Genomic DNA, 26,863 nt, shown 5'->3' with positions numbered 1-26,863 from the left:
GCTGCTGCATGAGCAGCTGTTGCTGTAGCTGTTCATGAGCTGTACAAGTTTTGCATCCAGAATGCACTGTTTTGTTTTACCTCATCGATAATTCTAGTAACTGCAATCAAGCGCACTGGCCAACAGTATCATCTACATCTACATCATACTCCGTAAGCCACCTAATGGTGTGGCGGAGGGTAATTTTGGTGCCCCTATCTGATCCCTCCAACCCTGTTCCACTCGCGAATACAATGCAGATACACACAACAGGGGCAGCTGACAACACAGTCAACATGGCAAAATACCAAGACCAGAGAACAAGACCAAATCGGGTACCAAGACACAGCAACTATCAGTGACCAGAGCAATGATGAATAGATAAACAATCATGAGCACTGTTGGAACACAACTGCAGTCTGAGCCCCTGCACTGCCGGCTTTATAGGCCAGCGTGGCCCGCACATAGTACTGTGGCAGTGGCAGCACCACTTGCAGATTATAAGGGCCTTGCCTAGCAACTGGTGTCTACATCCATGCCTTCTAGTGGGCTGTCAAAATTGTTGGACTGGGATACCAGAATCAAGCCTTCCATTTAATACTTCATCACCGTGAAGAGTGGGGCCTGCATTTGCTGCCGAATTGGGGGTCTGCATGTCACACTTTTGCCAATCTGTGAGCCGCTGTTGGGCTCACAGACCAAGCCACTGTGCAATACAAAGCTTTGCGCACTGTCACTTCCCTCTAGTGTAGCTGACCACAGACAGTAATGAATCACGACATTGCCGTCAGGAAGAAGGCTTGCGATAATTCTGTCCCTGTGGTAGTGGTTGAACCGCTGCAACCTGAGAGAAGGCCATAAGACGTTCATTTGCTGACTGCACGATCTCGAAAGAGTGCATGATTTTCAGTATGTCATTCAAGGAAAGATTGTCTGGCTTGAGGGCTGCAGTGTGAACTTCTGGAGCACGAGCCACTTGAAAAGTACATCATGAATCCAGGAATTGGCATATGAGGTTTTGCAAGATGGGTTGGCACAGGTGAAATCATGACGACGACTGGTGGGTGGGACTCTGCCTGGGAGATGACCACAGTCTGGACGGGTCATGAACCTTGTACCTGTAATTTTTCTGACAGAAGCTGAATTTCCTGATGCAAAAAGTCAGTTTGTTACTGGAACTGCTGTTGCAATTGCTGCTGCATGAGCAGCTGTTGCTGTAGCTGTTCATGAGCTGTACAAGTTTTGCATCCAGAATGCACTGTTTTGTTTTACCTCATCGATAATTCTAGTAACTGCAATCAAGCGCACTGGCCAACAGTATCATCTACATCTACATCATACTCCGTAAGCCACCTAATGGTGTGGCGGAGGGTAATTTTGGTGCCCCTATCTGATCCCTCCAACCCTGTTCCACTCGCGAATACAATGAAGATACACACAACAGGGGCAGCTGACAACACAGTCAACATGGCAAAATACCAAGACCAGAGAACAAGACCAAATCGGGTACCAAGACATAGCAACTATCAGTGACCAGAGCAATGATGAATAGATAAACAATCATGAGCACTGTTGGAACACAACTGCAGTCTGAGCCCCTGCACTGCCGGCTTTATAGGCCAGCGTGGCCCGCACATAGTACTGTGGCAGTGGCAGCACCACTTGCAGATTATAAGGGCCTTGCCTAGCAACTAGTGTCTACATCCATGCCTTCTAGTGGGCTGTCAAAATTGTTGGACTGGGATACCAGAATCAAGCCTTCCATTTAATACTTCATCACCGTGCAGAGTGGGGCCTGCATTTGCTGCCGAATTGGGGGTCTGCATGTCACACTTTTGCCAATCTGTGAGCCGCTGTTGGGCTCACAGACCAAGCCACTGTGCAATACAAAAGACAGTCATCAGCCCTTACTGCAAATTGAGTAGGTTGCGCTGCGACTTCAAACTTACTACACCCAAACTTTGAAAAATCTGATACTTATTTTTGAAATGATACCTGAAGAACAATATTTTATAGAAACAGGGAAAAATTAGGTGAAATGACTAGATTATAAGAAGGGGCAACAGAGCTGTAATTGTCAATGCAGCTAATTCTGCAAAAAGCCTGTTTGCTATACCGAAAAGCAAAACTACAAATTACAAGGTTTTTGAAGCTTTAGATGAGACTTATTATCCAAGAACTGTGATATTAAACAGAATGCAAAAGACTCTAAAAACTAGTTTTTGTTCTCTTTTTCTGGTGTACACCCCTAGAAAAAATTGTTTACAGTTAACAGATCCCTTCCTCATTACAGTGATGTTAATACAGCTTTAAAGAATTTAATGCTGAAATATGTACAACACTTGAGAAATAAAATGCATACAATTTTTTTTTGTTTGGAATGTAAATTTTATTTCTTTCTTCAAAAAGAACTCAAGAATAAGTGTTACTGAAGTAACCAATTACTACAAACTGCAATTCATGCCCGTAACAGGATGGAATTGAAATCCCTTTAATTTTATATGTGTAATTTTTTTCAAATAGAGACCCTAATTTCACCAAAAATAGATGTCACCTTTTCAAGTTCTTTCCCCTTAATAACCACATCAAATTATATATGAGATCAATCAAAATATTTACTATTTCTGTGTGACTGTGTATTAGTTCTTCTTTCTTCTGCAATACTATGTTCCCCACACAGTATTATCTACATCAACAAAAATACACTGCAAACCACTGAGCAGTGCATCACAGTGGGTACTTCCCATTGTACCAGTTATTAGGGCTTCTCCACATTCCATTCATGTATGGAACCCTGAAAGAATGATGGATTAAATGTGTCTGTGCGTGCTGTAATTAGTATAATTTTGTCTCTGCAGTCTGGAAGCAATACGTAAGCGATTGTACTATATTCTTAGATTCATCACAGGTTCTTTAGTGTAGTAGTTAATAAAGTTTCGGTCTGTTCAGAATGATCCTGAAGTAAGAGGTAAAACAATTATTCTAATAAATTAAAACAATATAGCACAATGCTCCGACATATTCACTTTAAAATTTGGAAATAAAAGTTTGTCTTAATGGAATGCCATCTTTAGCAAAAATGGGTACTCCTTATATTCATAAAGAATACCTGAAGAGGAATGAATTTTGATTTTTGGGACCACAGTTTTCTGTTGTTCACAAAAGTGAAAAAAAGAAACAGAAAAGGTGTGTATGCTGAGCACTTCGTTTTGACGAAGTTATTAACTCCCCAAAAACTTTGGGCCTCTTTAAGAAGTGAAGGTTCTCTATTTTGGAAAATAAGATATTAACATCCACCACATTAATTTTAAGTCAGCTCTTTGCATGAATATAAATGCCCTCATTTCTCACAAATATTTATTAAAATGTTATTCCGTGGATGGGGAAACAAAGATAAGGTGTGAAGGTTCCTTGCGTAATAAATGAACTGCACTTGCAAGTTACACTGTAAGGATGTCCCACAGCTCCCCAGCTTCAAGCTAGTCTGACAGATCGATTCTGTTCTGGTGAAAATGACAATCAGAGAAAGATTGTAACTGTTTGACAGTCTATTTTGAAAAGATACTTTACTTTCAGTGAGCCACATCAAGTCCTCTTCTTTTGTTGGGTATGTATTGCTGCCATATGGTACACCCATACAGTTTTTCTCCCATAAACAGTGAGAGAAATACAAATCAGGTCAGGATCAGCCCCATATAACTGAGGAAGCCTATTGTAATTCAAATGGAGGTTTGCACCATCACAGTAATTTAACAAAGATCCCTATTCCCTGTTTTAGTATCAATGCCAGTGGACACCAAGGTAGATGCAGATGAGTTGGTGCAGTTATCGCAGAAGAATAATACAAAGCCTTGTCATGGTGGGCGCATCTGAGGCATGATAAGAGCAGAGCCAATGATTCATGTATCTTCTTACTGGTAACAACATGTCTAGCCAGTCACTTCTTAAGCCGACATCAACACATTTGGACCTGGCTCTTGCTCATCACTGCACTCTGGGTTCCGCGTGTCAAGCTGTATATTTTTTTGCATTGGTCACATTATATTTTGCTCTGTGCTCATCTCTGCGTGGTGTTCAGACTCTCTACTCCCCCACAGATTAACTTGCACATTGAGTTTTGTTCCCTCTTCCAGGATTTCTGCTCTGTGGCTTTAGAGTTGAGCCACCACAATCAAGTAGAGTTACATTTGTGCCAACAGTGGCAGTTCATGGCACTGACATGCCATATGCAGATAAAAAAGTGGTGACACAGGAAGTTCTTATGCATGTGACATTTTTTTTTTTTTTTTTCGGTGTTACACTGTGGCTACCATGGATCTAGATTTTTTGCAATGCTGGGAGGAGCAGCTGGGCCTCCAGAAACAGCAACAAAAGCTGCAGCAGGAGTAGACAGGGGAACTGCTCAAACAGAATGCAGAATTCCTCCCTACTCACACAGCAATGGTGGTAGCCCAGGCGACCGCAGATAAGCCTTCTTTCCTGACACTATTTGCCAGAATCAACAAGCTTATGGAAAGGTGGGAGAGTCATCTGTGCGGGTTCCTGATGCGTTGTCAGTAAGGCACATCATCGATCCAGTTGATAAGACTTTGTTATTGTTCAGCAAATTGTGCAGAATCTGAACCTCTCTACTGAGACTGAGAATCTTAACTTTGAGGAAGTTTGTCAGTTCCTCTCACAGTATTTTGGTCATCAAGTCCATGTGCTGGTGGCAGGGCTACCGTTTAAATGACACAACAAGTGCACCTTGCACTCATATGCGTAATGGATTGCCAACCTGCAAGGTCCCTCATGCAAGTGTTGGTTCGAGTGCCTCCAATGTGTTGACACTATTGATAATTTGAGTGGAGTGATGCCATGGCACTGCTCATCGTTGCACACATTGTGCTCGGTGGGTGCAAGTCAGCTGAAATGTCGTAATCACCCACTCATGACATATTTTGAATTTCTGGTGTTGTTCCATTTCCTCACATGTTTCTGCTTAGTGGACAAACTGGCAGTTGTGCCCCAATTGTCATTTGGTGCCTATTTGCCAGTATTGCCTGCACATGGATGCTATTTGTGGAATATGCTACAAAATAGACCATTTGGCAACAGTTTGTGACCATTGGCAAACTGTGGGATGGTTATAGGAGGCACCGTTGTTTTCCTTGGATTCAGAAGCTGTCTCTGATGCCCCTCAAGAATTGCCAAAAAGTGTTCTGCTAAATGCCCCATAGTATTCAAGCAATGGGCGAACAAGCGAACTGTAGTCTATTTCCTTTGTTTTCGGATTGCATTTCCTTAGGATTCTGCCAATGAATCTCAGTTTGGCATCTGCTTTACCGGCGATCAACTTTATATGATCATTCCATTTTAAATCACTCCTAATGCGTACTCCCAAATAATTTATGGAATTAACTGCTTCCAGTTGCTGACCTGCTATTTTGTAGCTAAATGATGAGGGACCTATCTTTGTATGTATTCGCAGCACATTACACTTGTCTACATTTAGATTCAACTGCCATTCCCTGCACCATGCGTCAATTCACTGCAGATCCTCCTGCATTTCAGTACAATTTTCCATTGTTACAACCTCTTGATACACCACAGCATCATCTGCAAAAAGCCTCAGTGAACTTCTGATGTCATCCACAAGGTCATTTATGTATATTGTGAATAGCAACGGTCCTATGACACTCCCCAGTGGCACACCTGAAATCACTCTTGCTTTGGATGACTTCTCTCCATTGAGAATGACATGCTGCGTTCTGTTATCTAGGAACTCTTCAATCCAATCACATGATTGGTCTGATAGTCCATATGCTCTTACTTTGTTCATTAAACGACTGTGGGGAACTGTATCAAACGTCTTGCAGAAGTCAAGAAACATGGCATCTACCTGTGAACCCATGTCTGTGTCTATGGCCCTCTGAGTATTGTGGACGAATAGTGCAAGATGGGTTTCACACGCCCGTCTTTTTTGAAACCTATGCTGATTCCTACAGAGTAGGGTTGATAGAAGAGATAGAGAAGATCCAACGGAGAGCAGCGCGCTTCGTTACAGGATCATTTAGTAACTGCGAAAGTGTTACCGAGATGATAGATAAACTCCAGTGGAAGACTCTGCAGGAGAGATGCTCAGTAGCTTGGTACGGGCTTTTGTTAAAGTTTCGACAACATACCGTCACCGAAGAGTCAAGCAGTATATTGCTCCCTCCTACGTATATCTCGCGAAGAGACCATGAGGATAAAATTAGAGAGATTAGAGCCCACACAGAAGCATACCGACAATCCTTCTTTCCACGAATAGACTGGAATAGAAGGGAGAACCGATAGAGGTACTCACACACCGTGAGGTGGCTTGCACAGTATGGATGTAGATGTAGTATTCCACTAATGCTGGTATTGGATGGGCAACCACTAGAGTTTCAGGCAGTCACAGGTAGGCCTGTCCCCTCATTAAATTAGATACATACAAGTTCTTGGACTGCTCTGCATTGCAATGACCACTATGTCAAGATGTGTCTTACAGTAAGCAGTGTATTCCTCTGAGGGGGCAAATCTCTGCCTCTGCATGATATAAGTATGTGGAACAGCAACTTACATTGTTAGTGTTAATGCACCATTCACGAAAAACATTTTTGAGTTAGATGCCTTTTCTGTTTTTGGCTTCTAGGTGGGTGATAAAATACAATTACTGTATAAATTGATCCCCTTTCATGATTTGGATTCTTTACTAGAGTCACATGAGCAGCTGTTTCAGAACTCCTTGGGTTGTGTAGGAAATTTCGAGTTCCATGTCTCCCTTAAGCCGTCAGCTATACCTGAATTTTGCCATTCTCACGCAATTCCCTTTGCCATGTGCGACAAAGTCAAGCCTAAGTTGCAGCGTTGGCTAGACTTCAACCTAATTTCACCTATTTTGTTGAGCCACTGGGCCATCCCTTTGGTGTTAATTCAGAAGCCAGATGGTGCTGTGCACATTTGTGGCGATTTTAAACAAACAGTCAACGTACAATGTCTTCAGGACTCGTGTCCAATTTCACAGCCAGAGGACTCAAAATTGTCTGTTCTGACACTGACAATGTTGAGTGTTTATGGAAAAATTTTAAGGCAATTGTAAAATGCGTTTTAGACAGGTACGTGCCGAGTAAAACTGTGAGGGATGGGAAAAACCCGCCGTGGTTCAACAACAAAGTTAGGAAACTACAGCGAAAGCAAAGAAAGCTTCACTGCAAGTTTAAATGCAGCCAAAACCTCTCAGACAAACAGAAGCTAAACAATGTCAAAGTTAGCGCAAGGAGGGCTATGCTTGAAGCGTTCAGTGAATTTGAAAGTAAAATTCTATGTACCGACCTGACAGAAAATCCTAGGAAGTTCTGGTCTTACGTTAAATCAGTAAGTGGCTCGAAACAGCATATCCAGACACTCCGGGATGATGATGGCATTGAAACAGAGGATGACACGAGTAAAGCTGAAATATTAAACACCTTATTCCAAAGCTGTTTCACAGAGGAAGACCGCACTGCAGTTCCTTCTCTAAATCCTCGCACAAACGAAAAAATGGCTGACATCGAAATAAGTGTCCAAGGAATAGAAAAGCAACTGGAATCACTCAACAGACGAAAGTCCACTGGACCTGAGGGGATACCAATTCGTTTCTACTCAGAGTAAGCGAAATAACCTGCCCCCCCCCCCCCCCCCTTCTATCAGCCGTATACCGCAAGTCTCTAGAGAAACGGAAAATTCCAAATGATTGGAAAAGAGCACAGGTAGTCCCAGTCTTCAAGAAGGGTCATCGAGCAGATGCACAAAACCATAGACCTATATCTCTGACGTCGATCTGTTGTAGAATTTTAAAACATGTTTTTTGTTCGCGTATCATGTCATTTCTGGAAACCAAGAATCTACTCTGTAGGAGTCAACATGGATTCCGGAAACAGCGATTTTGTGGGACCCAACTCGCTTTATTTGTTCTTGAGACATAGAAAATATTAGATACAGGCTCTCAGGTAGATGCCATTTTCCTTGACATCCGGAAGGCGTTCGATACAGTTCCGCACTGTCGCCTGATAAACAAAGTAAGAGCCTACGGATTATCAGACGAGTTGTGTGGCTGGATTGAAGAGTTTTTAGCAAACAGAACACAGCATGTTGTTATCAATGGAGAGACATCTACAGACATTAAAGTAACCTCTGATGTGCCACAGGGGAGTGTTATGGGACAATTGCTTTTCACAATATATATAAATGACCTAGTAGATACTGCGGAAGTTCCATGTGGCATTTTGCAGATGATGCTGTACTATACAGAGAAGTTGCAGCATTAGAAAATTGTAGCGAAATGCAGGAAGATCTGCAGAGGATAGGCACTGGGTGCAGGGAGTGGCAACTGACCCTTAACATAGATAAATGTAATGTATTGCGAATACAGAGAAAGAAGGATCCTTTATTGTATGACTATATGATAGCGGAACAAACACTGGTAGCAGTTAATTCTGTAAAATATCTGGGAGTATGTGTGCGGAACGATTTGAAATGGAATGATCATATAAAATTAATTGTTAGTAAGGCGGGTACCAGGTTGAGATTCATTGGGAGAGTCCTTAGAAAATGTAGTCCATCAACAAAGGAGGTGGCTTACAAAACACTCGTTCGACCTATACTTGAGTATTGCTCATCAGTGTGGGATCTGACCAGATCGGGTTGACGGAGGAGATAGAGAAGATGCAAAGAAGAGTGGTGCATTTCGTCACAGGGTTATTTGGTAACCATGATAGCGTTACGGAAATGTTTAGCAAACTCAAGTGGCAGACTCTGCACGAGAGGCGCTCTGCATCGCGGTGTAGCTTGCTCGCCAGGTTTCGAGAGGGTGCGTTTCTGGATGAGGTATCGAATATATTGATTCCCCCTACTTATACCTCCCGAGTAGATCACGAATGTAAAATTAGAGAGATTTGAGCACGCACGGAGGCTTTCAGACAGTCGTTCTTCCTGCGAACCATATGTGACTGGAACAGAAAAGGGAGGTAATGACAGTGGCACGTAAAGTGCCCTCCACCACACACCGTTGGGTGGCTTGCGGAGTACAGATGTAAATGTACATGAAGTTGTTGGCGAAGTAGTTGGAGGCCAGTATTTTTTGTGGATCAACTTAGAGATGCATACCTGCAGTTGCCATTGGACAACACTTCACTTTGGGCTTTGGCAGTTAGTGTTCAATACCCTCTTTAGGCTTTACCAGTTTACTGACTTGCTCTTTGGAATGTTGTCTGTGCCAGGAAGTTATCAATGATGTTTGGAGCAGTCGATTCAGGACATTCTCTGTTGTGTCAGGTACTTCGATGACATCTGGTTGACAGACTCCATGCAAGAGGAACATTTGTGAAATCTGAAGGTGGTTTGCTAATGCCTTCAGGAGACTGGTCTTCACTGCAAACTGAAAAAGCTTCTTTTTTGGGAAATGTGCTTAGCAAAGATGGCCTCATCTCTACAGAAGAGCACATCAAAGCCATTGTCAATCTGTGGGCACCCAAGAAAGTGATGGTGCTCCAGTCCCTTTTGAGCAAGATTTCTCGTTACGTTAAGTGCATTCCCCACACCACACACATCTGCCACCCTCTTAACCAGCTACGCAAAAAGGACATCACGTTCGTGCAGTCGGCGGGCTGTCAATGCGCTTTTCAGTCCCTCAAGCAGTGTTTGTGCTTCACACCATTTTGCATCCTTTACATTGGGTAAACCATTAACCCTAGTTGTTGGTACATCCCAATAAGGCACTGGTGCTGATATGTCTCATCGGGACCCATATGGCACTGAGCAGCTTATGCATTAAAAACACTTACTGCGAGGCTATCATTTCTGGAATTAAAAAATTTCACATTTTTTGTGTGGGGCAAAGTTTCTACTCATTACTGGCCACATGCCCCTGATTTCTTTATTTGGCCCTTGCTTTAAGATACCTGATAAGACAGCCCACTGGCTGCAGAGTTGGGCCCTCTCCCTCAGTAATTACTGCAATGACATTTGTTACTGGTCCACTGCCCAGTGTGCTAATGCATATGCACATTTGCAGTTGTGGTCAGAATCCAATATAGAATAGAGGCTCTAACTTTCACACTGGATGAAACCTTGCAGCAGACATTGCTGGAGTTTTTTCTTTGACAGTGGGGGAGGTTGTGTCTGCCTACCTGGTTTTGAGGAAAATCATGCCAGCAGTCCAAATGGGAGCTCCTTTTGCAGCAAGATGAATGCAATGATATACAGAGGGTACTGAGGTTTGCCATGGAGGAGCAAAGATGTTGAGTGGTCGTCCTTCTAGTGTTGCATTTTCACCTACTTCAGTTGCTGCATGTTTCACTCTAGAGTGTGTCTCATAAGAAGGCTTTGGCATGGCATCACATCTACAGGCCATCAACTAATTGTGAGATAGAACATTTCTACAGGCTTGTGCAGCCTGTGCACAGAATGAGGCTTGATAGGATGCTGGTCAACCTTGTGGGTCCTTTTTTGGGAAGCATGTGGGACAGAAACCGTGCATTACTATGCTAAAAATAACAGAAATTCTATATATTTATTTCCTTCACATAGCTTAATGGACAGCACATTTTTATTAAACCTAAAATAATACAACAGGTCTAGTCATTTCTGCTTTTGTGGGCTTTTACCACATCAGCCCATCTCCTACCCTCTGAGTTGGTATTTGAGGATATTTCTATAGGGATTCAGTCTACATTCATCTATAGTAAATGGGTTTTGCAAGAAGTTCTGTACTGCGTTGAGAATTCATTTTACTTTGAGATCTTTAATGGTGTCATCAGATATTTTCCTGTCCCACAGTGTACAGCCAGCTGTTTTCATAAACCGCATCCAAACTCTCATCATTTCTACAATGTGTCCAAGTGTCACTGCCGTAAGTGGTGAGGGGCAACATCCTTGCCTGACCCCATGGCTTCCATTCTGATAGCTGTTGCCTGTTCTGATTGCCACCACATTTTGGGTGTATAGAAAGTTTTTTTTCCAAAGTTTTCTTCAATCAACTGCATCAAAAGCCTTCTTAAAGTCAATAAATTCCAGATGCACTCCCAGATTGAACTCTTTCCTTTTTACTGTTCACATCTTGACTGTGCATAAGCACACGATCTGCCTTTCCAGAAATCATTCTGTTCTTTTCTAGTGGTTCATAAAATGCTTGTAATTTTGATTTTATGATGCTGACATAAATTTTATAACCAGAGTTGAGTTAGCTTATTCCTCTGTAGTTACTGCAGTCTCTGACATTAACTTTTTCATGGATTGGGATAAGTTCCTTCTGTCATCTTTGTGGTGGAGTTTCTTCCCTTCAAATGCTGTTCATATAGTTCACCAACTGTTCCTTAAATGTCCTGTCATGGAATTTAAAAACTTGCATATTAATACCATCCTCATCAGGAGGTCAGCATTTTTGACTGGATTTCAGTACTAATTCTAACTCTTTATGGTGGGTTTTATCTGGTGTATTAGTGACTGTTAGGCTAGCAACCAACTGGTAGGACTAAATGTTTTTCTTCCAAGTCTCAAAGTAAGAATAAAACATTTTAATGATCCAAGGAAGTACCTTAAATGGAAATGAATTACTTCTTCTTTTAGTATGTAGCACTAGGAAGACAAAAGTTTGGCTATTATAAGCATATTCAAATGAATAAGGGTTGCAGCAGTTATACAGATGAAAGAGTCTTACGTGGGATAGACTACCACGGAGAGTTGCAACAAAACACACTCTGGACTGAAGATAAGAATGAAATTCAAATATTCTACCTGCAAGGAAAAAAAAACAGAAAGCATTGTTTAATTGGGATCTACTCCTTAGTTGAGCATTGCTCTGCATATTTTTTATGTTTTAGTTCAAGTATATGTACATCTTAAATGCAAGTATTACATCTGTAAAAGAGATAAGCAACAATGAAAATCCTGTATAAATTAATGTTTTCTGTTTACAGCATGTGTAACTATGTCATTGATATACTTAACTTCCTACTATGTGTGCACTTGTGGTGGGGTAAATAAGGATGGGAGATTAAAAATTCTAATAACAATGTTTTTTTCTTTTTGGTAATTATTTTAAATCTTGTTACATAGTGGTAATATTGAAAGAAACATGCTTTTGAATCCTATTCTGTCTGCAAAGAGAAACTGCTGTACTTCTAAAGGGAAGTCTAGTGTCTGACCACTGTACTAACTCACTTGACAAAACTACAAATAAGATAAGGCAAATGTTTTGGGACTGCAACTACCTAAAATTATTTCACAGTTCCATATACACAGTAGAAATGCTTTGCAAATTATGATTTGTTTTCAGAGATCACTGAATGAATAAACATACAGCAATACAAAAGAAAATGTGTATTAAAATAACAAATACATATAAAGTATATGCCTCAGAAGGAGGGGGAAAAAAGTGAAAAATCCCCACTAGCCTGTGTATTGAAGGAAAGCTGTTGTGCTCAGGTTCAATCCAGTCTTAATTCTCATAGTAAATGAAATGTTTATCATCCATATGTGATCAACTGCAACAAAAGAGGATTGAGAGGAAGAGGGTGGGGGAGATTGCATGTACACTAGTTCCTTGCATTAAATTGGATAACTCTTCGAAACATCTCAAGAACTGAGGGCAGGGTACACTTTTGGAGGTGACCTGTACATAAATGGAGATCTGAAAGTCAGCAGCTTCCTCTGTGCTATCTGACAGTATTAGTCAAAGAGCAGATAAAGGGTTTTTAATCTCACCTTCCTGTCACTTTCAATAATCAGCCACAACAATATTAATAAAGCACTGGAACTAATTACAGTAACTCATAAACAAATGATTCACACTTTACTGAGGGAAATAGCGGGATCCAACCTCAATATTTCACTAAAATGCCCTACAGAAGCTAATGACAACATACACCAAAGTTTTGGATTTGAACTAATGACAAGGGATAAACTTTAAAGACAAGGTGTGATATCATCATAAACAAAGATAACGATATAACCCAGAACTATGTACTAATTGTTCATAGCTCAACACTTAAGGGCAGCAAATATAATTTATGCTTAAATGTTGAAGGAAAGTCCCTTTAGATTGTAAATACTTTTGGATTAAAGAAGACCACTCCCTGAAAAGCGCGCTTGTAAAATATATGTCGGCTACAAAATATCAATCAAAATATTCGATAGAGAATTGTCTATTGTGTAATAGTCTTTATCCAGATTTATCTAATACATTTATTTGTTTGCAAAGGAAAGTCTGTCAGATATGGTCCTCACATTATGCTACAAGTCATTCTATTGCCAAGCCCGTTATTTCGACTTCACTTTTGTTAGATTCGCCAACGTGCAAACAAACTGTCATATTCAATTCCTAACCTAGACCTTGGGCTATGATACATTTCTGAATGTCACCGCGGCCAATATTCACAAGTAAGTGGGGGGCACTACTTGTTTCATTCGAGCTCAATGCTGTAGCTGGTATGATACTACAAAATCTGCAATCCTTAACAGAATGGTTCAGTAACAATTTGCAGAAATTTTGGAACCCGTTCAAGGGGCGAAATTATTTTCTAAAATGGCACATACCCACATTGCTTTGTCTTAATTTACAGCCACAAGTTGTGTAATAACAAACAAGTTTATAACTTACTTCTGAAACGGCCGCCTTTCGTAGAGAATATCGTCTGGATTGTGAACAGTTTTTCCAAGAGATATTAACACTTCTTCCGCTGGCGTATTATTGATCACTTTAGCTCCATGAATTTTCCATTTTCTTTTGAAGTGCCATCCTAAATGCTGTCGAAATAGACAACTGGTTGCCCGCATCTTCACTCGTGTTCTCGTGTAAACAAATCTCAGGAACCAACAAAAACAACAAACTGTTGATGTATTGGTATAATCTTTGAGAATAATTTTCCTTGTGTCATTTGTTTCAGGTAAGATCACTGGTTTGTTTTGAATGGTTAAATGAACATCTGTGGCGTAGGCGTTGAAGTTTATTCACTTGGCTGTACTGTATGTGTATACTGTATATTTTCATGTCAACGAAAATAGTTTGTTCACGAGTGGTATTCGCCTTCTGATTCGCTATGTCGGATTATGAGATGTGTAGAACTGGCAAACTTGTGTTGAAAGGGGAGAAACGAAAGAAGTAAGTGTTAAGAAATAAATCATACAAATATACAGTATGCAACGGATTAATGACTGTTGACGGTATAACGTAATTCAATTAAGATTGCATCGGTTAACATGTAATTTAGTTCCATTGCCAGCATTTTTAGATTTTTACATTAGAATAGTGCCCAATGCCTGAATATCTGATGCATCTTTGATAATTGTATATTCTGTAGTTACTGACGATACCATTGTTAAAGACTATATTGTCCAAGGTACGCAAAAGTAAATATGAACATACTAGCCTCTTCATTACAGAGATGTTACTTGATGGATCAGTTAGGTCAAGGTGAAAAGTTAGAGACGTTACAATGCACTTATTTCGTGAAATAATACTTTGTTAGATCAGTACATTTTTCCAGTGAATAGATTCCACCCGAAGAGAGTTACAAGTATTGTTGATCCATCTACTAGCAGGTGCAATGTAACCTGTTAATCGGACTCAAAACATTTTGCATTTTCAAATTTCCTGGACTTGGTAATAGATGGAAGTTAGAACCAGATTGAGGAATAAGGTGGCTGTTTCAGCTGTTCATCTTGAGATCCAGAAGCAGAATTGTGGGAATCTGTGTTGTCTTCATGAAAGAGGATTTCTTTCTTTTGCATTCCATGCCTGTTCTACATTGCTTACCCAGTTAATTCAGAAGTTGTGTGTTGTATCCACATGTTGTTACAATGAAGACAGTAAGATCACTTTTTGTTTCCAGGAAACATTGGATTTTAGCCTTTTTGTGTGTGGTCATAGGCCACCACTCACTACATTTCCGAGACAAATGGGCATATGTCTGACCTCCAGTAAAAACCAACTTGTATTTCCTTTGAAATATACAAGATGTCTGTCGTCACACTTTCTTTTGGTCACCAATAAGCAAGCATTGCATGTATCTCACAAAAATCTCGCATACTTAATTGTTCATGTGAGTCATCTCTCTTTTGCTATGATATATGCTATTTATGTTGGTTGTAAACATTATAAAATGAATAATTTTGCAGTGGTACAGTTTCTGATCTGTCAGTTAGGAGGAAAATGCACTGAGTACTCCTGATTTAAAATGTCGTGTGCTCAGAGCAACTCTGCAAGTCATGTTGACACGAGTTATTGTGTAGCATGCGTCAACATAACATATAAAGATAAAGCAATCAAAATTTTATTAATGCCAATGTCATACCAGGCGCAAAGCATTTCGTCGTGCCCATAAATGTGCACTTTAGTTTGCAGACATCATTCACTGTGTTAACAGTATCCAGTCACTGATTGATCACGTGGGTAGCAAAACTGAAGATTATTTTGTGAAGCCTAAAATTATAAATTCTCTCTCCCAGAACTGACTTAATTAAGAAGACTGCACTGTTCTTCCTTATAAACATTATACAAAATGAAAACTGGGGAATTGTAAGGGTAAAGCATTGCTGAGTTAAAAATCAACTAATTATGTGTTTATAGAGAAAAATTCATTGGTTGTCATGTGTTGACTGTCACATACTATATCCTATAGGCTGCAAAGAAAAAAATTGAAACTATTCACTTAACTAACAGTTTATTTGTGACTAGTTACAGCTTCAGGTCATTCCAGTTTTTTCAGTTACTGAACATTTACTCATGTACAATGACTGTTTTGAAAACTGAGTCATTTCTGTGTAAGAATTTGTATAGATTCCGAAAGCAGCCTTCATGTGAACAGCAGTTCTGTTCATTTGCTTTATTGTGCCCACCAGTTGGAAAGTAAAGATCACACCTATGTAAAACTACTGTCCAGTAGCTTTGATATCCATCTGTTACAGAATCTTAAAAATGTTTTCTGAGCTTAAATATAATGAGGTATTTCAACCTAAATGACCTCATCATGCTAAACAACATGGATTCCGAAAACATGAGACCCTGAAAGCCATGTATGAAAGCAGTCAACTAGATGCAGTATTTCTTGAGTTCAAAAAAGCATTTTCTTGACTCCACCAGTGCTTATTTATGAAGGTTAGATCATATGGGATCTAAAGTGAAATTTGGACTAGGTTTAGGATTTTTTGGTAAGGGGGGTGTAGCATCTTATTTTGGATGAAATGTCATCAACAGTTGTAGAAATGATTTGAGGGGTGACCCAGGGAAGTGTGTTGGAACCCTTACTAGACCTGGCAAACAATATTAATAGTAACCTCTCTTTATAGATAATACATTTATCTGTAATTAAGCACTATTTCATAGTCAGATTTTGATGAGATTTCAAAGTCGTGTTCAGAAAAATAAAATTGTGTGCTTAAAAGCCCTTCTCACTGAAGCCAACTCACAAAATGTTTCAAAAACCAGCTTTCATACCCAAAAGGATTGTATGACAGTCTTCCCAACAATCAGTCTACCCATCCCTCAGTAGCATGATGTACAGCATTGTATAAGAGCTGAAGGAAACATGAAATAAATTTATTCCATGTTACATTATCCTATGACTGCAATATCAATGAGTTGCAGTTGAAATAATATACAAATATGTTGGTGTAACAGTTTGTGGGGTATGAAGAAAGAGTCGTCGTAAAACAGGTGTCAGACTGCAGTTCATTGGTAGGATACTGGGGAAATGCAGTCAGTTTACAAAGGATTTGTGCAAACTATCATGCGGCATATCCTAGAATATTGCTCAAGTGTATGGCACCCATACCAAATAAGACTATCATAAGATACTGAATGTCTTCAAAGAAAGGCAGCATGAATGATCATAGATTTGTGTAACCCATGGGAGAGTACTATGGAGATGCTGAAAAACATGAACTGGCAGACACTTGAAGATGTCATCAACTCTCTCATGAAAGTGTACTTGAAATGTTTCAAGAACCTGCTTTCATACCCTAATGATTGAGTGACAGTGGACATTGTAGTTTGGTTGCCTTTATCTGACCAATCCATCCATCCATCAGTGGCATGATGTACAGTACTGAATAAGAACTGGAGGTAACACATTATCACATCGACCAAAATCTGTGATCAGTTTTGGGAGGCTGCTTTGCTTGTTGCAGGTAACCAAAGGAATTTACAACACTCTACTCCCCTCCCCCAAACCTTTTCAAGGTGCATCATGCCTAGCAGAATCAGTGCCATTACAAAATGTTTTGGATTGCTTATTTGAAAACCTTCTAACAATATGTAAGTGAGCACAATCCACAGAGACAGTATCCACACAGCTTGTACTCCACTTGAATTTACTTTGTAGTGTTTGAGTTTTGTTACCTCTCAATTAAATTAGACAATCAGCATATTATTCAAAAGCACGATAGCAAAGCAGCAACATTACTCAAAGTGGCTGACAACATCACACATGCCCTGGAGTGAAAATTTTAACACTGATCAATTTCATCAAGGCTGTTTATTTTGAAGTCATCATAGAAATGTACCCTCTGGAGTCCCCCAGAATTCAGTCCTTGGTCCATTGCTTTTCTCATTGTATATCATTGAAAACTGCTTTTTTCTTGTGACCGTCAGTTGTATGCTGTAGTTGTATCTAAGCACCAACCACAAGAACACTGCTGTTACTGTATCAGGTACAAATGGTGACTTTTGTCTGTGTGGTGATGGTGTTGTAAGCTGGGTTATATACTAAGCCTTGAAAAGTGATGGGTAATCTTCAAATCATGCCCAAACTTGGTCAGCAGACATTTTTGTGAGCAATTGTTGCAATGCTGCTTAACGGCATACCAAAGAACCAATAATATATTGGCATAATCTTGGATGAGCATGTAAATTGTGAAGACATAACTGTTGACATGAAGGAAACCTCTCTCTTGCATACACATAATCCAAGAATTTAGAAAAAATATTATCTTAAATTAAGCAGAAATGAAACCAGTCTTTAGCCCTGCCTTATCTTTATTACTGTAACCTAGTTCAGCACAGCACAAATAGTGAAAACTCCAAGTTGCTGGACATATCCAATATGGTACCAGCAAAGAGCTAGTTATGATTGCCTGTGTCAGATATGGGTATAACATTTGGCTGTTTGTTTGTGTCAGTCCTTCCTATGTTCTGTAATGCTGGATGTGAATGGATGGCCAATGTGATTTTCATACATTCTACTTGCTTCATCGGTATCTTGGTCACCGGTGTCCTCAGTATCTGTCCTTGCACATCAGATACATATTGTTCTGTAACTGCAGTATATGTCCAGCAACTTGGCGGTACCTTTGCGAAACATTAAATCATTCCCCATCCCCTCTTCCATTTCAGCTGTACAATTGTGGAAGAAACTGCCGTGTAATTTTCATCTTATCCAAAACTGTTCTGCATGGTTAGACACTGGACTCGCATTCAGGAGGACAATGGTTCAATCCCGCGTCCGGCCATCCTGATTTCGGTTTTCCGTGATTTCCCTAAATCACTCCAGGCAAATGCCAAGATTGTTCCTTTCAAAGGGCACGGCCTACTTCCTTTCTTGTCCTTCCCTCATCCAATGAGACCGATGACCTCGCTGTCTGGTCTCCTTCCCCAAACAACCCAGCCCAACCCAAAACCGTTCTACATTCAAGAGAAAATTGAAGCTTAATCTATTTATCATCAGCATAGCTTTCCTGTCAGCATGCCCTGACTGTTATCTTTCTTGTGAACAGGGGACCAATGCCTCTGTCCCATACGTTTCTCATCCCTTTCTATTTCTGTCTTCTTCCTACCATGTCATCTGTTTATCTTATCCTATTTGTCACTCTTCCTTTGACCAGTCACCTTCTTCTCCACATTGATAATTTCTATATTGATGGCACACATTTCTTTTAGGTGTCATTATTCACATTCAACAAAAATGTAATGAAGAAATTGCTTAACACAGTGTTAATATGACATGGTATTCATTATGATACACAATGATGAGTCAAAAGATCATGACTAGCTAATTTCTAGTGAATTTTCTGGGTTGTATGCTCGTGGCCCAGGAAATCTTCTTCTTCTTGTTCTTCTTCTTCTTGATGTTTTGTCAGGAGCTGCATTGGACAACTTCAGAGGTGCTCCTGGTACCACTGAGTCTTGTTGAATGATGAGTCGGATGTTGGAGAACAACATAAATACCATGAAAGGGGGCACAGCAGGAGTTTCCACATAGTCATCAAACATAATCCTTGACAAAGATAGAACTCACGTAGGAGCATCACTGAAGATGTCCAACGCAGCTCAGGACGAAACGTCAAGAACTACGAAGTTCCATGGACCACGACAATAGTACCTGGAAGATTCACCAGCAACTAAGGCAACTGGTTGTAAAAGCCTTCATTGTGTGATCATGGGTGCTACCCACTTTGAGACTGAGGGCTGCCTGGATACTGATGCTAGTGACAATGTACCCTGAAAATAAGGAAGTCCACTAACAGAAGTTACTTTGATAAAGGCAGATTTTTATAGCCTGGTGCCTGTGAATAAGTATCTCAGATGTGGCAAAGCTGGTTGACTGTTCACATGCTGCTGTCATGGGCATCCATGGAAAGTGGTTGAAGGATGGTGAAACCACAAGTAGGTGGCAAGGTGTTGGACTTCACACCTCATCACAGGAAGTGGTGCTTGGGGGCTTACCAACAATGTAGAGCAGGACAGGCAATAATCTGTTGCAGATCTGGTAAGAATAGTACAGTGCTGGTGCAGGCAAAAGTGTTGTGGAACAGACCATTCTGTGGTCATTGTTGAATATAAAGTTCCACAGCATGTTGATCCAATACTATCATCAGTTATACAATGGACACTAGATCATTGAGATTGGAATGCTTATCAGTGGAAACATGTCTTCTGGTCTGGTGAATCACATTTCTTGTTACATCAGGTCAATGCTAGGGGGTTGCATTTATTTTATCTTTCATGAAATCTGTGAGAGCTGTGGATTATGAGAACATTATTATTCTGGACCACCTGTATCCCTTCGTGCTTGATGTCTTCTGTGTCTACGATGGCATCTTAAAGATGAATAACTGTCTGTTTCACAATTCTGAACCATGAGTGACATCTCAGGCAGTAGGGAAAACATGTTTCTTAATATTTAGCAAGTTATGTAGGCCTAACACTTGAGACAGACATGTTCGTTGCTTTGTAACTGAGTCACAGCTCAGGGATTGAGAGTTTCAAACTTTGCACAATTTTTATCCATTCAAATCGAAACTATTAAGATAAAACTGACATTAATGTTATAACATGGAGTAACCTTGAGTTTTTTCTGTTAAAAGAACAGATTGCTATAATTGAGCTATTAACTGGAAGGCTTACTGTTTGTGTGAAATTTATAATGAGTATTCAATTTTCTTAAAGGTCACACAAGAAGAAAAAGACACATGAGCCCACTCCAGAAGTGAATGAAGAAACAAAGAAACTAAATGATGAAGACACAGTTAAGCACGGTATGTAAATGAATTTTAATAGTTGTTCAACAAGTCGATATATTAATATTTTTGTGTGTCTCAGGTCTATCAATTGGAGGAAATTTATATTAAAAGTGTCAAAATTTTTCCAAATATGATTATGCACAGTGGACATTAGTCATTGCTGTAATTCCAAGTCCAATTCAGTGTCATAACTGCAATTATGGTGCTAGACATTTTTCAGAATTTTAATGTGCAATACATAAAAGGCCATTACTAAAGAAATGATTAATGACTGAGGATGAAACATAGTGACAAAATACTGGACTAAAAATTGAGAGGATAATGGTTCATATATTCTGCCGTCATACTTGTTTCTTTCTTACCAAGAAAGGTGGCACAGTGGTTAGTGCAGTGGACTCACATCCAGGAGGGTGACAGGTCAAATCTGCATCTGATCACCCAGATTTAGATTTCTGTGACTTCCAGACAAATGTTAGGATGGCTCCTTTCAAAGGGCAGGGCTGATTTCTTTCCTTGTCCTCGAAACAATCCAAGCTTGTGTTCTGTCCTTGATGACCTCAGTGTCATTGGAGCATTCAACACCAATCCTCTTCATTTTTCATTGCTCTTGTGTGTTTTAGTTAAATCTCTCCAGTGAATTGTGGGATGTTTGCGTGGCAAATTAACTGAGCTCAAAAGAGATTAATGGTTGAATATTTTACAATGCACTCAGGAGACAAATGTGTCTTATACATTTGAAACACAAAAGTTTTCTTTTATATAATGTAGGATCCAACACTATGTTCCAAAGTTATGCACAGGCATTTTAATATGAGGGCTGCCTTGTAAGTTTTCACAAAAACATTGAAAAAGCAACATTTTTTGCATAAATCATTTTATTGTTCCCAAAAAAATTTGTCTTTAAAGTTTATGCATTTGTACATGTGTTCAGAGCAGTTCTGGAAACATTTTTTTTCCACTCTGATGCTTTTGGAAGAATTAAACTGTTTCGTGAGGTGATGAAATGAAATTCTGTGTCATTCATATTTTGTTTGACACGAGGGAATAAAGAGAAGTCATAAGACAATAAATTAGGTGAATATAGCCAATGAGACATTGAATTAATGTTTTTCCTTATCAAGTAATCTGTTGTTTGTTTGACTTTCTGTATGGCAGCTGCTACTGTTATGAAGAAGAATGAAGTAGCATATGTATGACTTGTGACAAACAGATTATTGGATACAATTGAGTATTAACTTCTCTTTGATCTTTTAAAGCAGTGGTTCCAATGTGCCCACTGTAAGCGCAAAAACAAGCAGTAATTTCTATGACAATGTTTCATGAACAACCAACATTTTTGTTCCATTTTGTCTTGAAACACCTGAACAGTTGATTTCTGCTTAGTTTCTGATTCACATAAATATATCCAAGTTGTTTCTCCTAGGCCAGCGGCCTTGCCCCAGTGGTAATACCGGTTCCCATCAGATCACCAAAGTTAAGTGCTGCTGGGCTTCGCTAGCACTTGGATGGGTGACCATTCAGTCTGCTGAGCACTGTTGACAAGCAAGGTGCACTCAACCCTTGTGAGACCAATTAAGGAGATCTTAACTGAGAAATAGCAGCTCTGTTCACAAAAACTGACAATGGCCGGGAGAGTGGTTTGCTGACCACATGCCCTTCCATATCCCCATCCAGTGTCACCTGTGGGCCGAGGATGACACAGCAGTCAATAGCATCAGGCCTTCGAGGCATGTTTGGATGAAGTTTAGTTTAAGTTGTTTCTGCTATTACTATGTCATGTTTTTTCCCCTGTAAAGTTTTCTAAGCATTTTGAGCTTCACTCAAATTGAGTGGAATCCATTGACAAAAGGCCTTTTTCCCAGTTAAATGTTTGTGCAGAATCAAATGTACTGCAGTCTTTGTTAAATGGAATGGAACAGCTCATGGCAAAGATTTGGATAATGTGCACACTGTGGCTTTCGATATTATACTACTGCAGTGCATGTTCACCAGAAATGATGTGACATTCAGTTCAATTCGGTGTTGACACCGTTTCCGGTGATTCTGCACTGAAGTAGTCCAGTACAAAAGCCACAATGATTGCATTATCTAGATCATTGCCATGAGCTTTTTCACGCCATTTATCGAAAACTGCAGCACATTTCATTCTGCATAAATGTTTAACCATGAAAAATTGTTTTCTCAATGGATTACATGCAATTTGAGTGAAGCTCAAAATATTCAGGAACTTCAGTGAGGAAATGAAAAATCTGTACACAACATTTTAACAGGAGAAAGAACTTGGATATATTTATAGGAATCAGAAACTAAGCAGCAGTCAGCTGTTTGGGTGTTCCAAGACAAAAGGAAATTTTAAAAAATAGTTCTTGAAGCACTGTCAAGGAAACAATTGCTTGTTTTTTTGTTACGCTGGACATGTTTCAACCACTGCTTTGAAAGATCAAAGAGAAGTTCATACTGAAGAAGAAATCAGGCTTATCAGAAGAAAACCATCCATTATCTGGAAAAAGTATCCATTATTTGGGCATATCCAACAGCACCTAGCTTGTGATCCAAAAGTAGTTTCAACAAGCCTACTTCACCGTTGCGAGCAACAGTAGCTACAGCTAAGAAACGGCTGTGGATTTCATGACTTGAGAACAACTCGACCTGGGGCTATCCCCTTTGGAAACCCTTCTGCCTGGGCACTAACAGAACTGGATCGTATGGAGGTCAGTTGACTGCCTTCGGTCTGGAGTTGGAAGATCGAGCAATAACCTCCACAAATGGCACTTTTCTGTAAATATCCCCAACTGTGACTGTGGAGCATTTACTGGTCTGTCAACTATGCCCTCCATATTGCACGGAAGATCTTCTGCTTGAGACTCCAAGCACAATTAATGTTACAAGAGTTTAGGCAACAATAGTGTATCTTAATAATTCTTTCTCTCTTTAGTTTTTAATGGTAATTACCATTTATTATATCTCCTTCTGACCTGAATGAGTAAATGATTATGTAATGTCTCCACATGTTGCCCCCATCAAGTGTGCATCCTCTCCCATTTTCTTTCTCTCTTTAGTTTTTAATGGTAATTACCATTTATTATATCTCCTTCTGACCTGAATGAGTAAATGATTATGTGATGTCTCCACATGTTGCCGCCCCCAGGGGCTCAGCATTCATTTGCTGGGAACGGGCCTGGCGACCCCGGGGTTCCCGAGCTGGGGACTGGTAAGTGCTGCCAGTCCCCTGTCACCGTAAGCTCTGGGCATACTTCAGCGACCACCGTGTGGCGCGGCGGTGGAACGTTGTGTGTCTCAGGGAATGGGGATCTTGGCTTGACCGCCCGGATCAAGAGGATGGAATAAACTTCTATAAACAACCCCTCAATCTCAAGGTGTGCTGGGCGCTGATGAGATGCATGGCTGTTGAGGTGGAACAGTCGTTAGCTGGCAACCTCTGGGGAATGTGCCGCACCTCAGTTATATAAAGCTTACCTAGGCATGCGGGGCTCTGTCTAGGTGGACTTCTAGTTCCCTAGCTGCTCGTGGGACCGAGATGGAATCCTCGAACTTTTCTTCTCCTCCTCCCAGCGGAAAGAGTGGGCTGCTGGTAGGTTCTAACACCCAATCTAACAAGAGGGCTCGTGTAGTCAGTCCTGATACAGTTAGTAGTAACAGAACGCATGCTGCTTCGCAGAATGTGTTTCTTATAATTAAAAGAAAATATGGGAGTTTCGAAAAAGTTTCACCATTTTATATACAAAAGGGCTTAGAAGGTATTACTGGCACATTAAAGTCTGTAAAGCACTTGTGAAATGGCACCTTGCTGGTTGAAACATCTAGCTTCCAGCAAGTCCAGAACCTTCAGAAGGCACAATTTCTTGGGGACTTTGCCATAGAGACTGAATTTCACACCACCTTGAACTACAGCAAGGGTGTTGTGACTTGCAGAGATCTCGTTGACATTCTCCAAGACGAACTGAAGTCTGAATGGTCCCGGGAAGGAATTGTCGACGTGCAACACGTTATGAAACGCGTGGATGGTGCTCTCGTGAAATCTGACCCATTTATCCTTACGTTTAACAGCACCAAATTGCCAGAGCATGTGAAGGCAGGTTTCCTACGTCTCAGTGTACAGCCTTATTACCCCAACCCTATGCGGTGTTTTAAATGCCAACACTTTGGACACACTACTCTTGGCTGTAAAGGGGAAGCCACTTGCGGGAAATGTGGTAAAGCTGCCCATGAGGGATTTGGTTACTCCTGTCCCCCCAAGTGTGTCAACTGCTCTGGGGATCACCCTGTGTGGAGTAGGGAATGCAGAGTTTTCCTTGAGGAATGGAAGATCCAGGAACTTAAAACCACCAAACACATCCCGTATGGTGAGTCAAAGAAAATCTACAAGTCCATGCAGCCGCCCACGTTCGCTGCCTCCTTTTCTTCCATTCTGAAACAGCCAGCTTTGAAAACCGATGCCGATACACAAACGGAGGTTGCTACTGTCAGCTCTAGCACATGTGCTGCTGCCGTTCCTGTGAAGCCTGCCACCCCCCCCCCCCCCCCCCCCCCCCCCGGCCTTCTGACCAGGCCGTGGTAGCTGACATCATGGAACTTCCTGCCCCCTTCCCGGGTTCAGTCTTGTGCACTGCCCAGCACTGCTACACCCCCCTACTGCTTCTGAGGTTTTGGCTCCAATGTTACCTCAGGCCAGGAAATCTAAACCAAAGCCAAAGGTAAAGACTCGCCCACTGAAGGAGACTGAAGTTATAACAGTCTGCTGATGTTCATGTCATTCTCTCTGACGTCTCTCTCGACTCCTCTTCAGAGGCAATGGACGTTTATGTCAGACTGGGGCAATCATCTCGCCTCAAAACTGAGCCTCCACCTGTTATAGGCTCTCCTCACCGACAGAAAGTGAGAATGAAGGTCCTCTCACCCTGATAGATGGCTCCCATTATACAGTGGAACATAAATGGATTCCAGGGTACATGTGGAGGAACTGAACCTCCTAGCACGGCAATGCCCCCTGTGCTTGTGTTTACAGGAAACGCATTTAAAACCATCAGATGCTCCTGTACTAAGGGGCTATACGTTATATCGCAAAGATGATGTGACTGGAGAAAGGGCCTAAGGTGGAGTCACCGTGTTTGTCAATAATGACCACCACTCCTCTGCTCTCCCCGTGGATACTGACCTGCAAGCAGTTTCAGTTGGAATTCATTCACGTCAGAGGCGTACCGTTTGCTCCCTTTATTTACCCCCTCTGGATGCAATGACCTTAGACACTCTCACAGATCTTATGGACCAACTCCCCTGCCCATTTCTCCTCCTGGGAGACTTCAATGCCCATCATGTCCTTTGGGGCTCCACTTCTCTTTGCACTAGAGGTCGAATTTTGGAGAGCCTCCTAACATCTCAAGTGTTGTGCATCTTCAACACAGGTACTCCGACTCATTTCTCTACTGCTACTGGGTCATTATCACCCATTTACCTATCTTTCTGCTCTCCAACCCTCACCGACTCTGTTCACTGAGAGGTCATTGACGACCTTCATTCCAGCGATCACTTCCCCATCCGCATTCATCTCCTGGATGGTGTATTGCTGGAGCAGAGGCCGCCATCATGGATGATTGGCAGAGCTAACTGGCCACGGTTCACTCGGTTGGCTGTCTGTGAATGCCACAATAGCGTACAGGAATGGGTGGATCACATCACACTTGTGACCTGTCCATACCACAGTTTTCTGGCCCTTTTAAGCAGCACCTTGTGGCTTGGTGAACAGAAGAGTGCCGTTCAGCCATCTGGGACAGGCGTGCAGCTCTTCGCCGATTTAAATGCCGTCCAACAGTGATCAATCTTACCGCCTTTTGAATCACGAGAGCCAGGGTACACCGTGTCATTAAAGAGAGCAAGAAAAGGTCATGGCTGGAGTTCCTGAACTCCATCAACCGTTCCACTTGTTCCACAAAAGTATGGGAAGCCATCTGGAGGATTTCCTGGAAACGTAGCCATTTACCAATAGCTGCAGTCCTGAACGAGGGATGCCTCCAAACGACACCCAGAGCCATTGCTCAGACGCTGGCAGAGCATTTTGCACAAAGTACTGCCACTGCAACCCAGGATCCAGCGTATCGTCACTACCATGAGACTGTCGAAAGAGCGAACTTGGACTTACACTCGAACAGTTCTGAGGCCTACAACTCCCCTTTCTCCATGTGGGAACTTGAATCGGCACTTACTGAGACTTCTGACACTGCACCAGGTTACGACTGCATCTGGTACTCCATGCTTCGACATATGCCAGCTGCGTGAAAGGAAATCCTCGAATGTTTTAATCTCATATGGCAGACAGGAGGGTTCCCCACCTCGTGGAGGGAGGCAATCCTCATCCCTCTCCTCAAAC

At 41.1% G+C, this 26,863-nt stretch overlaps 2 protein-coding genes across 3 annotated transcripts in view; one reads left to right on the top strand and one right to left on the bottom strand.

Moving 5' to 3' along the window:
- Positions 1–13,876, bottom strand: part of LOC126298472 (39S ribosomal protein L37, mitochondrial) — a 75,969-nt gene extending 62,093 nt beyond the window's left edge. The window contains exon 1 of the mRNA XM_049989806.1: positions 13,622–13,876. Within this exon, the coding sequence (XP_049845763.1) occupies positions 13,622–13,797 (176 nt within the window). The 5' untranslated portion in view covers positions 13,798–13,876. The remainder of the gene's footprint in view (positions 1–13,621) is intronic.
- A 44-nt stretch (positions 13,877–13,920) lies between these two features.
- LOC126298473 (protein FRG1 homolog) overlaps positions 13,921–26,863 on the top strand; it is a 47,975-nt gene continuing 35,032 nt past the window's right edge. The window contains exons 1-2 of one of the 2 annotated variants that reach the window (XM_049989807.1): positions 13,921–14,122; positions 20,405–20,493. In XM_049989807.1, the coding sequence (XP_049845764.1) occupies positions 14,061–14,122; positions 20,405–20,493 (151 nt within the window). In that variant the 5' untranslated portion in view covers positions 13,921–14,060. Of the gene's footprint in view, positions 14,123–14,431; positions 15,063–20,404; positions 20,494–26,863 lie in introns of those variants that run through there. The other variant, XM_049989808.1, reaches the window with a different exon arrangement.

This window comes from Schistocerca gregaria, chromosome X (genome assembly GCF_023897955.1).
Source record: "Schistocerca gregaria isolate iqSchGreg1 chromosome X, iqSchGreg1.2, whole genome shotgun sequence".
NCBI classification, from domain to species: domain Eukaryota; kingdom Metazoa; phylum Arthropoda; class Insecta; order Orthoptera; family Acrididae; genus Schistocerca; species Schistocerca gregaria.
Note: the sequence above shows the minus strand (reverse complement) of the source record. Positions and strands in the feature narration are given on the sequence as shown.